This window comes from Amblyomma mixtum, chromosome 2 (assembly GCF_055824585.1).
Source record: "Amblyomma mixtum isolate Tamu chromosome 2, ASM5582458v1, whole genome shotgun sequence".
Lineage (NCBI taxonomy): Eukaryota > Metazoa > Arthropoda > Arachnida > Ixodida > Ixodidae > Amblyomma > Amblyomma mixtum.
Window position 1 is genome coordinate 29056553 of NC_143013.1, and position 13195 is coordinate 29069747.

The 13195-nt window shown below is 47.7% G+C and overlaps 1 protein-coding gene across 1 annotated transcript in view; it reads right to left on the reverse strand.

Moving 5' to 3' along the window:
- The window catches only part of LOC149358808 (scoloptoxin SSD14-like), a 38785-nt gene that overhangs the window by 11871 nt on the left and 13719 nt on the right, over window positions 1-13195 (reverse strand). Inside the window, exons 6-9 of the mRNA XM_089568920.1 lie at window positions 12985-13181; window positions 9203-9531; window positions 7591-7778; window positions 5689-5956 (exon numbers count right to left, since the gene is read on the reverse strand). Coding sequence (XP_089425046.1) covers window positions 5689-5956; window positions 7591-7778; window positions 9203-9531; window positions 12985-13181 — 982 coding nt within the window. The remainder of the gene's footprint in view (window positions 1-5688; window positions 5957-7590; window positions 7779-9202; window positions 9532-12984; window positions 13182-13195) is intronic.

Consider the following 13195-nt stretch of genomic DNA (forward strand, 5'->3'; position numbering starts at 1 on the left):
ACCGAGGAGATCAAGTTAAACGGGAACGCTTAAGGAAACGGATAGGAGTCGCGATAGTGACATACCGAGGAGATCAAGTTAAACGGAAACGCTTAAGGAAACGGATAGGAGTCGCGATAGTGACATACCGAGGAGATCAAGTTAAACGGGAACGCTTAAGGAAACGGATAGGAGTCGCAGGCGCCCGTTGGAGTGCACTGAGTCAGGTTGAGGGGAGGGTCGCCGTCGGAGCCGCCCACTTTGCTTCGGTAGTCGTAGTTGGTCTGAATGAGACCGTCGACGAATGTCAGTCCGGTGACGAACGAGTACTGCGCGTGCACGCCGTATTCGGTCGCCTGTCTCTCCAGGGTATGGTTCTTTTGGCTCAACTTCTGCATCAGTTTCTGCCGAATCAAAAAATTAAGAAGTGCATTGTTGGTGAGATTTCAGTCCACCACAGCGTTGCTTGTGGGGCAAAAAACAAAGAAAAAAACGGAAAAACTATTCATAGAGACACCCGGTTACCCTATATTTTGGCAATGCGGTAGCATTAGAACTTGTTCAACCCTTTACCGCAAGTGGCGTCACTTCCCTCCAGCCAATGGGAATGCTTCAATCTGGTGACGTCATTTTTCTCCAGTCAATTGGAATGCTTCAATCTGGTGACGTCACTTTTCTCCAGCCAATGAACAAATTTTAATGACCGACGACAAATTTTGGTCCTATGGCGCTTCTAGTGCAGTCGTATTAACAATGATGGAGATGACACCGAGCAAAAAAAAGAGGGTAAAATTTAAGGTTTAATTTATTTATCAGATGTCATGGCGGCACTGGCACCGCAAGCCAAAGAACATGATGGATAATTTTCTAACATGCTCAGGCTTACTCTCGTTAGCATTCAGCGTGGAGCTAGCGCAGAAATGCGACTACAAAGAAATGCCTTTCCGTCCATTTCTCTCTCTCTCTCTCGCAGCTGAAGAAAAACTGGTCCTGGTACAAGCCAGGACAAGTTTTCTCATCGTCGCATTAAAAGCAAATAAGGACAATTAACTCATTTTTTTTATACCATAGTTTAAAGCGGCTCTTCCTCCATCCTAGCTCCACACAGTAACTTTAGCGAATCAGAGTCAAAAGTCCCACTTTTTTCGATTTTGAAAAGCTTCTGGTCTCTTTCAATGTCGGGGTCATTATCGAGAAAAATGAGACTGCGCGAACTGTTATACAGCGTGCACATGCGGGATTGAGTCCCTTAAAAATTTCTCGAAGCTGCGAAGCATGCAGGTAGCTATCGTAAATGATTAATTTGTCTACACTAACAATATGTCATTAACGTTTCTATCTGCTGGATGATTGGTTTTTTGCTCGCCAGATCAGCATCACGGGTCATTAAACTGCAGTGAAATAGAGGAACCCACCAATTTCGACTACGTGAAGTCTTCAAACCTGCAGCGCATCCAGTAAACGGGCGCCTCCGTCGAAATGCGGCCGCCAACGTTGAGCTCAAAGCCGCGGCTACGTCCTCGGAAGCCTAACGCCATAACTCTTTATCCGACTTGACGAATGCAACTTCACCTAACTTATCTAAGTAAACGCATATCACGGGGTATATAGCCCAGGTTCCCCAAGACAGTGGCAGTACGCAATTAAGGAATCAGATGCTGGGTCTAGATGTCTCAGAGATTATTGTTCGACCCAAGAAATAAGTTTGGTTTATGGGGGTTTGACATCCCAAAGCGACTCAGGCTATGAGGGGCGCCGTAGTGAAGGTCTCCGGAAATTTTGACCACCTGGGGTTCTTTAACGTGCACTGACATCGCACAGTACACGGGCCTCAAGAATTTCGCCTTCATCGAAATTCGACCGCCGCGGCCCGGATCGAACCCACAGAGCCACCGCGGCGGCTCCAAAAAACAGGCAGGCGCGCCTAGTGTCACGTGAATTCTTCTAGAAGCAGCAGAAAAAGATGAGAACAAGCAACCGCTTACTTTGCCTCGGGTATTCGATAAAACGGCAACTGTTTTTAAAGCAGACATGGTTGTGGTGGCGGCGAATTTCCTTACCTCGGGCATCAGGGGCTCAAACTCGATGGCGCCGGTGAGAACGTCCGTGTGTATGCGCGGGTAGTCAATTGCTTGCTTGATATCCTTCTTCTCCCAAATCACTCTGATTGCCACCTGAAGAAGCGATATTATGAACTCGTTTAAAGCACAAATTGCCAGGAAGACGACCTGGTGGCCTATAGTAACTCTGAAAGCCGTCTCTACAGACGGCAAAACGAGCATGACGAGAAGTAAGACTTGCAACGTGAAAGGTGTGAAAGCCGCCTTCATGAAGTAGTGAGAGCCCATTGGCGGTAGAGAGTTATGCATCAAGTGGCCGTTCCAATAGAGCTTGCCGTATTGCAGGTTACGTTTGTTAGCTGAAGAATAAGTTGCCTCGGCTTGCACGACCGAGGTATCGCTGGTGTTGCAGGTTATACTGAGCGCGACTGTACGCACAAAGTTCAATGACAGCTAAGTTCTGACTCGACGCTCTCTGAAATATTCGGCCCACTTATGCTTGCCGCTTGGCTGAAACACACAGCAAGATCGATAGAAGGCTTGCTTTTCATTGAAGTTTTACCACAGGTTTTTGCAAACACGAATTAATATTCGCGTTCAATAGGCAACCAAAAGTGTTTCTCTTGGCACATGTCATGCTCGCACTTTGTTACCTTTGTTACCTTTTTTTACCAACGTACCGAGGCTCGTCAACTTCTTAAATTCGCAAGAAGCGAACCAAATAGCCGTATTTCATGTGTGAAAGCTCCGGTTCGAGGTGCAGTGGGACACGCATATGACATTGTAAAATAAAATGTCTCTCTTCAATCCGAAAGCGGGTTATTCGTCGTACATGGAACCAAATATATCCTCACTAAATTGCTGAGCATTCTCTTCTATTCGGACGATTGAGAGAGTGCTTTGCAATCAAGACAGGCTAGGCTCGGCAAAAGGTAAGTAGCAGTGCGCGGCCAGAGGCAAAATATCTAACTCTCCTGAGCTAAGAGACGGGACGTTTCCGCGTGAGAGAGATATAGGTACAGTAGACGCCTCACGGAAACCTCGCTAGGTCTATGATTCCTGTTTGATCGCCCCATACGGCCGCGCCGTGGTAGACTGACTGATGACGGGTCTCTTGAAACTAAGTATCGGCCCCACGCCCTCCTTCAGAGAAGCGGCGTCGTGGCACACTTTTCGCGCAGCGGACCACCCCAGAGAGCGACCTGAGTCCAGGACGAAACTAAAATTCCCTCGCGAACAATACACTGCTATATCATATAGTTTTTCTTCGAGGCCATATACAGTTGTCCTAAACCAAAAGCTATACAGCTGTGATTTTGGTGAAAGCCACATCAAGTGTGTTCTCTTCCTGAAACATTAGGCAGATTCCTAGTGGTTCGAGACGAATACTGCCTGTGTAGCGATCAAACTTTTGAAGATAATTTAACACTGACTATAATAAGTGCTGCATTATTTCTGCTTATATAATGAATAGGGCCCGGAAATATAGGCATTTGCCTAAACATGCCTATAAATGCCTAAACGGGGGATTTTTGCACTTGCCTGCCTTTTTGTCATTTTTTAGAAAACAATACCTGTTTAACCGCACTTTTTGCTTATAAATGCCTAAATTCGGCACTTCGGTCCTCGGTGCCGTTTTTCGATTTTGAGACATCTATGTATGGTGAAAGGCACGCGCCGATGCACTCACAAAAGGCGCGTGTCTCGCCGAACGTTTTGCTCGAATTGTAACTTGAACGTAGTGTAACGAAGTGTTTACCTCGAAGTGTAGCAAGAGGCGAGTTTGGAAAGAGACCTGACATACATTGATGCAAACTTCTCAAAAATGACGGAAAGGATGACAAAGTTGAAAAAGGCTGTACTCTCAATGAATCGTTAAAGGCAGTGGCAGAAGTACCAGCAGCACTTCGGGGACTGGAAGGAAAGGACGCTACTGCTTCTACGAAGATGCAACACTTGGTAGAAAAAAATAGATGCCTAGAAACAATTTCCCAAATCAGAGACTTTCTGCACGGAGACGATACGGCCACATCACCTGAAGGCCTAAGCCTTTATCAACTCTTATGTTTTAGGTTCGCGCTACTAAGTTCATGTGATGTCAAAAGAAGCCTTTCAAAGTAGAAGGCTATGCTTAGCGAAAATCGAAGGAGCTTCAAGTTCTAAAACCTGAGAATGCGCTTTATTGCTTCAGTTTAGGACTGCGTACGCTCCGTGCTTGACTTACCAATCTTGTACTTATGAATAAAGAGTATTATTCAAAGCGCCTATTTTTGCTTTACAGCGCCTATTTCAATATTTTTTAGAGCCTAGATGCCTGCGTATTTCGGGGTTTTTTAGTGCCTAAATTTCCGGGCCCTAATAATGAAGTAACATGGCATTTAGTCATCAACCAGTTATGCTAAAGCGATTTGGTTTTGGAACTTCTAGGTGCCAGGACACAGCAGGAATAAATTTTAGTCACTGATTTTTGCGTAACGATGTTGGCAGTTTCGTTTTAACATCAGTTCACTCTATATTTCCCTTAAAGGCAAGAAGCCAAAATATATCGCTGTTTTAATATGCACCTTGCGATGTCGAAGCAGAAATTTAATACTAAAATATTATCAAACGGTGGCATGAGAGCATCGGTCATTAGGACCCTTGTGAAGTAGCGATGCTTTGGCTGCTTCAAAAACTAGCACAAACACTTTCACTCGCATAATTGTGATGACGGGCGAAAGAATCCTTCCCGACCGTGACACGAGTATTAGAGTCCAAGTTTCGTGTCTACTTTGTGGGCACAGACTACTGAAACTTCATAGAATAAAATCATCCTAACCCAATCCTATTTAAAAGGCTGTGCGCTAAATAGATGTTCACAGGAAAAAGGATAGAGACGATAGGAAAGAAGAGCAATGCTTCTTTCCTGCTTCTTTCCTGTCGTCTCTATCCTTTTTCCTGTGAACATCTTTTTAGCGCACAGCCTTTCAAATATGAATATGTACCAACTAGCCCGTCAAAAAACCCAACCACCGGCCCCTATTAGTAACATTCCTGAGGGGTTGACTAGGTATAGCTGCCAGAATTTTTTATCGGCAGAGGTCTCGAGTTAGGGACCGCTAGAATAAACAGATCATTCGCAACAGTGACTTTCAGAACAGTTCCTGTTCCCTCCCTTGCACGTACAGTCGGGGACAAATGTATCCAGACCACATGTTCCTCAAACGAAGTTTATAGCTCTACTATCAGACAGCGGCTGGAGATCGCACTTGTGGAGATGAAAGAACAAAAACTTAACTTTTACCTCCACAAGTGTCCTCTCCAGCCGCCGACTAATAGCAGAGCTATCGGCTTCGTTAGAGGAACACGTGGTCCGGAGACTTTTGTCCCTAACTGTACCTGCTTTCGGCATCAATTATACCGAATGTCAAAGGCAGCAAGGCCTCCTTTTAGCGTACACTCTCAACCGAACCAGGTAAAGAAGCAGTAAGCTGCCCGTGTCCTCTAGTGAACTCCCTCTTATAAAAGTGTGCGCGCTAGAAGACAGCTTACTCCCACAAAGACACGGTCATGGTTAGAGTGCAGACGATTGGTTGAGAACGTCGCCTGGAAGAATCACCTCTTTCACCTAAACTAATGCCTTTCTGTTCAAGTGGCGAGGTCGTCTCACCTGGGCCAAGCTGGTGGCAATGCGCAAGCCACCAGCGCCGGCGAGTGCCAGGAGTGACTTCCTGGGCCCCAGTATCAACGTCGGGGACAAGGAGGTCAGGGGCCGCTTGAAGGGCGCCATGCTGTTGGCGCGACTGGCGTCGCTCTCGGACACGATGTCCACATTGCCGCCGCCCATGACCCGCGTCGCCACCTCCAGGTCGCTGAAGTCGCCCAGCGCGTTGTTGAAAAGCACGCCCGTCTGCTTGGACATGCGTAGGCTGCCGAACCTGCGCGTGCGTGTACTTGTTTGTCAGCTCGGCCACGTATCCATCAATATGTTTCGGTTAATATGTTGAATATAATTAGACATGCATATAGACAAGGAGGAAGTTGACGAACAGGGGATAGCATGCTTGCCGTGCGTCAACTGCCTATGATAGACGGCAAATCTCACGCAGCGAGGCAAGAAAGTTACAGAAGTGCCAGCGTACAGTCCGTCAAATGTGAAGATCCCGGAAATATTTTCTCCTAGGCCGTGTAGTGAGGCTCCCTTCCATCCGTGGAAATTAAGTTTCAGGGAGGAAAGGACAACAACCGGTTTTAACTTCAAGAGATTGGAACACTGAGGATGCAGAGCGAACCGCACATGCATGGCCCTGAAGCAAACCTCTTCGGCTGTAGAATTTTGACAGAGGCTGTACATATAGCGTCGTGCGTAGGAATAAAACACGTGCGAAACAACAAGGGGTGACGTATAATTCCATAGATTTGAATAAATACAAATCAGATGGTTACAAACTGCGACAGTAGCGTGTAACTCATGTACAGTCGAACCTCGGTATAACGAAACGTTTTATAACGAAATATTGGATATAACGAAGAAATGACGATTTCCCTTTGAAGCCCGGCCAACACACGCTACAAAGAAGTTACGGCTATAGCGAACTAATAACCGGGCCCCTTCTTCTTCGTTATAAAGATGTCCAGCCGTAATTGTCTTGGGGGCCGCATCTAAATGAGAAAGTTGCTTGACTACGCCATGCCACCGTTACAGTAGCAATGGTCACACATGTAGCACGTGTTGCGAAATTTCTCACGCTGACGCCCGTGTGGCTGGTGTGGTGTCGCACGCTTGTATATTAACTGCAGCGCTTCCCTGGCATCTGCAACTGCACAACTCAGAGAATGGAAGCGATCAACACGCTACTGCGTGCCCTTACACACACTGCGATGACGGGCGCATCTAAGATCTTTTGTGGCCAGAGGTGCTGGGTAAAATAGCAGAATGCACTATTTTTTTAAATATCTGCAGTGTTATAAAACATGCAGACGCATTAATAAATAGACTCTGAAAAATTACACTAAGCGGGCTGACCTCTGGGAAATAAAATCAGCGCAGGTATAAATAACGAAACCCCGCATTCGGCTACCTAAAGCTAGTTTATTTTTTTAATTTCACAGTCGCGATGTTTCAAAATTCAACATGTATAGAACCAGCTAATTTTTCATTACGACTGGTGTTTTAGAGGCACTAACATCAGGTTCAAGCAATTTGTTCAAGGACATCAGTGGAAGCAAAAGAAAAGAAACCAGTACGTATCATACAAACAGAACGGGCTGTCGTACTGTACAGGGCGCGTCAGGAGTTCCTAGGTCATGGGGTCGTCTTTTCAAATCTTGTAGCGAGGAGTTTACGACATCCCCTAACCTCAAAATCTCTGTACGGGTTAGGGAACGGATAATTTTCACCTCTCAGATCCTTGGTAGCTTCATAGTCGTCTTGAGTGTCAGAATATAATGCCCAAAAGCATACCCTGTGGCCTGGAGACTTTTGGTGCCCCCCGTACATGACGTGGCTATCCGTTTCAGCGTCATCTTCATTTCGACACGGCTCTTCGTGGAGATTCGTTTGAAAACGTACGGTCCGTGCAGCGTGCTGGAGATGATGAGGACGTCCCCGGCGGGCGAGTAGAGGATCAAGTTGCTGGTGCCTTTGTCGGAGAAACCAGAAGCCCCGCGCAGATATTCCTCGGGCCTCCTCGTTCTGTCCGGCAGGATTGAGTTCAGGATATCTCGCGCGTAGTGCTTGGAGAGCATGTCCTGCAAGGACTGCCGATACGCCAACAAAGACGCAGCGCCGGCACGCGTTCCGTTTTAAGGCATGTTACAAAAAGGAAAATCATCGGCAATGTATTCATGGTCACAGATAATTTTGGCATTCCTTTAACGATTGCTGTCGAACCACCGCGATGGTAGCGCCATCTGCTGCCGCGTTAGGAATTCATGGTCATTTGTTTATCACTTTCGAGAAAGGAATGGACCTAATAGGGAAAGCTACGAGCATGAAGCTTGCAAGCTGTCTGGCCCAGTCCGTTTGTTGTGCCCATTGTTGCCATTTTGCTGCATACCGTAAAACATGGAGGGCGGCACTCACCCGGTTAAGCATAGAAGAGACACAAAGTGCGTAACCATCAAATTTTTGTGGGGAGACCAAGAAACTTAAATTAATTAAGAGCATGCGAAGATCCACTTCTAACAGTGTACGTCAAGTTCCGGTTTTACAACTTTTGAGCAATCTGAGGCGACCTGTGACGGAACCAAAACCCCATAGCTGCTGAGCCCAAGGTCGTAGGAGCGAATCCCCACTTCATTTTGCATTTCGATGAACGTTAAATACAAAAAAGTGGTAGAACTAAGCTTAATTAGTGGCTTAGATAATCAATAAGCGTGAGCTAATTGGAATCAGCCGCCTGAATGTCTAGAGTGGTAGAAGGCTGCGGTACGGCCGCCTCGTGGTTGGCCCCAGGCAGGCAGGGAACGCAGGCGGTGGTTTTGTTTGCCCTCTTTCCCGCTCTCATACCCACCGAAACGAAGCAGCGCACTCCGCAAAGCCGTAAGCGTCCTCAGCCTGCCACGGCTGCCCAAGCGGCTCGGGTTACGGGCTCGGCCGACAAATTTGAAGCCCGTGGTGTGACTGACTACCGCCCCTCTCCGACTCACGAGGTAGATGGCACTTCACCTCGGTGATAAGGAGGGATGATGGTGCTTGCCCCTCTTCACGGTGCGGCAACGCTGTAACTACGTCCCGGCCTTTCTGTGCGCACCACAGATACCCATAACGTCCGAGTAGAGTCATAATTGAGGGGTTGTCTGAACACTTCCGTTTCGGTTACGTAACTTCCATCCATCGCTTTGGGTTATGTGACATCGCGTTGTATGTGACGTCACATGATGTGTTTGTCATGACTACGCACCGTGTGTCACATCGATTTCCATCCATCGCCCTCCTTTAGAAGGTGCTGCCTCATCTCGCGCGCGGACGTTCGCCTCCCCTCGCTCTGAAGTGACTTGAGTGCTTCAGTGACTCATTGCCTCACTCATTTGTCCCAGCAGAGCCCCCCCCCCCCCCCCCTCCCCTTACACTTAAAATGCTGCAAAACGCACCTTGTGCAAAACCCACGTATACCTTCGGGACATCAAATCGCACATACCGCACTCACCATGCAAGTATCAAAGAGCGTTCCTTCCAGTACCTTCCTTATGTCGACGTACGCGTCGTCTCCGAGTGAGGAGCGCTTGGCGAGCGCGTACTTGAACGACTCCGCCATGTAGTGCATGTTGGCCAGCGTGAGCGAGTAACGGTTCCTGAGAGCCGGGTCGTCGCGGAGCCGCTTGGCGTTCATCACGCCCAGGATGTGGGAGAGCACGGCGCCCGACGTCGGTGGAGGAGCCGTGTACACCACCAGTTCACTCTCGGGACCACCGCTGATGGTGGTGCGCAGTGCTTCCTTCCACACGGGCTGGTAGTCGTCCAGGTCGGCGGCCGTCACCAGGGAAGAAGTGCCGTGCGTGGAGGTTTTGCCTGCAGCACGCGTCACGCGGTAGAAACCATGCGGCATAAATATCGGGCTGTCGTATTGTAAACGGAAAGAAAGAGAAAAATTACGGAGAGCGCTTAAGACTATACTGACGCTCTGTGAACGCGAGAGCATGCACGCGGTATTTCGGCTGCGGCAGTGGCTTACTACTCTAATGCAGTGGCCAGCGAAGCTGATGTGTTCGCGCCGCCAGGTTGGAAATTTATGTATATACGACGATACCCGAACCCAGCTCCAGATACTGGCCATTTATCGCGCGAGGTATTGTGCTGCAGGGATGGCGAAGTTCTCTAATGAAGTGGCCAGCGAAGCTAATCTGTTCGCGCCGACCTTGGTTCGAAACGCACTTCGGAAGAAGTTTTGTTTTTCTTTCTTTCCTGATGATTTAGCAACTGCCGATGACGTCATGATGTCATGTGAGTCTCGGGTTATTTTGTCGGGAGCGGAACGACGGATTTTCTGAATGATGAGCGATATAATGTTTTCGCATTGAATAAAATTACTTCCAACCCCAGTCTGACGCTCAAGCCATGTTTCTACAATAAACTCCTCGCCAAGCGCACGCCATAGACGCGCTGCATTTGTCGCTACAAACAAAACAAATACTGCTGCCGTTGCTGATCCATGTGTCATGGATGTTCTGGGTTAGCAGCGGCTGTACGATTTGTTGGATTTGTTCTCACGGGGGAACGAGTGAGTTCCCCCAAGATGTAGAGTTGATGTTTTCAGGAATGTGCAGCAAGGTTGCGGGATGTTCGCGCTCTTAAGATGAGGCACTTCCGAATCATGTTTATGTTTGACGGTAGCTCCCTTAATAAAGGCAGAACGTGCATCCGGGACGCCCCTGTATACTATAGACTATAGCTAATAAGGTCTACGAGGGTGGGGGACATTAGGGTTTCGGTTTAGGCGCGCCTCAATTTATCGCATCCTTCAGGCGTGAAGCGTGGAGTGGGAGGTGGCACAGTGGTAGCACGTTTTCGTACAGCACATGTTCAGAAAACTGACTCTTCCTTCCTGGGATGCCAAAAAAGGCGTTCTCAATGCTATGCTCGTCACTTGCAAGGCTTCCGGCAGCTGCAAGAATAGGTTAAGTTTCACTGCACGTCTTATACTTTAACCAAGAAAAATATCCTGAGTATATTCCAGTGCGCCTTAGCACACCAATGTACTCCGTATTCCGCTTGGTTTTCTTCATCTCTTGTGCCAAACTGGATGGCATTGCATTATATCGATGGAAACTTGGGGTCGGCCGTGTTTGTTGCTCGAATTAAATGTGAAATTTCTTATCCGCTATATTACTCGTTTTTTTTTTTTCGGCGCGAAGCGAGAACGGTAGCCATTCGTGGCCCCATTCCACCCAGAGGGATTGTGCACAAACGTCCACTCCTACACGTCCTTGGGCCAACCAGGCCAACCATGCGCCAAGCAGACTAAACACATGCTTTCGCACGCCTACTCGGTTTAACTACGTCCGAGCCCTTCCACTTTTTTTTAATGCAATAAAATTGGAAGCCTCATCGGGAAGAAAATAAGTCGTCGGAAGATAAATTTGCTGATTGGCTGGAAGAAAGGGACGCCACCAGACTGGAGTATTCGCATTGGATGGACGGAAGCGATGTCACAATACCGGCAAAGCCGTCACTTCCGGTAAAGGAATAAAGAGCTGTTAATTCTACCTCATCGCCAACACCCAATGCAGTAAAGTGTCATTGAATTTTGTTTTCTTCTTCTTCCCATCAGTCATGTACGGCGGTCATGTTGTCGTGACACTCGAATAAAATTAGGAGCTGAGGGAACACAAAACCATTAAAGCAAAGCAGCCTCGCATGTTGTGACGATGGGGCATTCTTCCTGCGCATTCACGCATGCGCAGTGCGAGAAAGCCGTCAATGCTAAGTAACTCAGTCAAGGCAGGTGTGGTCGACTCTGAACAAGGTTGGCGATCAAGTAATTGACGCGCCCAGTTCCAATTCGTCCTTCTTGACAGGAGCGGTAAGGAGCGGCAGGCTTTAAAGGGACACTGAGGACATGTAAAAGTTGTCCTGTGCCGATAAGGCACCATGTTTTCCCAGAGTACTGATCTTGTTGTAAGCTAGAAAAGGTCAAAAAATGAAATACAGGAGTCACCATCGCCAGCAAAGTTCGCAAGTACAGAGTCGATGACACTTGTCTAGAGCGCTCGAGTGGTGTGCTGGGGAGCAAATGAAGTTAAATCTTATCGCAGCTGCTTTGCTAGGGGTAAGGCGCTGGTGTCTGTGTGGTGCACATGTCTATTAGGCTTCTCCCCAGCGCAAGTGTTATCAGTGAAAGTCAATGCCTTTTTTTTAGAATTTCGCATTGTTTCCACTGGACGGCACCGCTCGAGCGCTCTAGACAAGTGTGATCGACACTGTACGACGCGTGCGTCGGGGCCGATTTTTAGCCGCTAATCCCGGAGGCTACGCCAGACCTTCATTCACTTTAAAACAATGGCAACCTGCCCCTTTAGGTAACGACGTCTCGAGTTTGAATGGGCAGGCGGAGAGATATTTAAATCCAAATATTCGTAGAGGTGTGCGAAATTCGAAAATTCCAATAACGAATCCAGTATCCTCCTAAGTTCGATACGTCGAACGAATAAAGTAGAGCATGTTTGAAATTATACGAAACGAATCGAATTGGTTTTCAATTTTTCGGATGCTTTGCGAATAATTGGCGCGAAGTTCGAATTGGGCTAGCCGTATATTTTTTTTTTTCCACGACCATTCCAAAAACAGCGACTACTCTGATACCACACAGTATGCTGCCGGGATCGGTATGCGCTGGAGGGAGTTAATGTACTGACGGCTTACAGCAGCTGACGATGCTAGCCCTTTCCGACACCCTAATGATGATCTGCGTTGCGCCTTTTAACACTTATAGCAATGATTGCATAATAACACCGTACTGTAGCGCCGCCGCTAACACTTCGCTCTTAGCACAATGGCTGGTTGAATATCCGAGCAAGCAGCGAATATTCGTAAATATATTCGATTCGTATTAGAGTCGGTTCTCTGACTGTTCGAGCTGTATTCGATTGGATTTGTAAAAAAGTACCATTTCCTCACCCCTCATTAGTTGCCAGTAACTACGTCTTTTGCTGCCAGAAAAATGCCAACATTTTCGCTGAACAGGAACAGGTAATTACTGTTTGTATTAGCGATGCGAGAGTATTGGAAACTTTGGCTCGCTTACCGGAAATGACGCAACTTCCGGTCTGGTGTCGTCACTTTCCTCCATCCAATGGGAATCATCAGGTGTGGTGACCGCACTTCCCTCCAGCCAATGGGCAAGTTTTATGACCGACGACGCATTTTTTTTTCCGTTGAGGCTTTTACTGCTATCGCATAAATTCGATAAAGCTGACCGTAGCTGTCCGTTTAAATGAGAATATGAAAGTTAAGACGAACCTGCGCCAGTTCCCTTGGCATCGCCGATCCTCAGGTCGTCGAGCAGGACATTCGCGACCGATTTATTGCCGCCTGCTCTCAAGGTGTAGAAGGAACGAAAGCCGGTATCCGCCAGCTGCTTGAGCGTGCGCGACAATGGCGGATTCCGCAGGAGCTGCCCTTGGCGGAACAGATCCTTGGTGTGCGCGTTCCAAAAGATGAGCCTGCGTTTATTCGC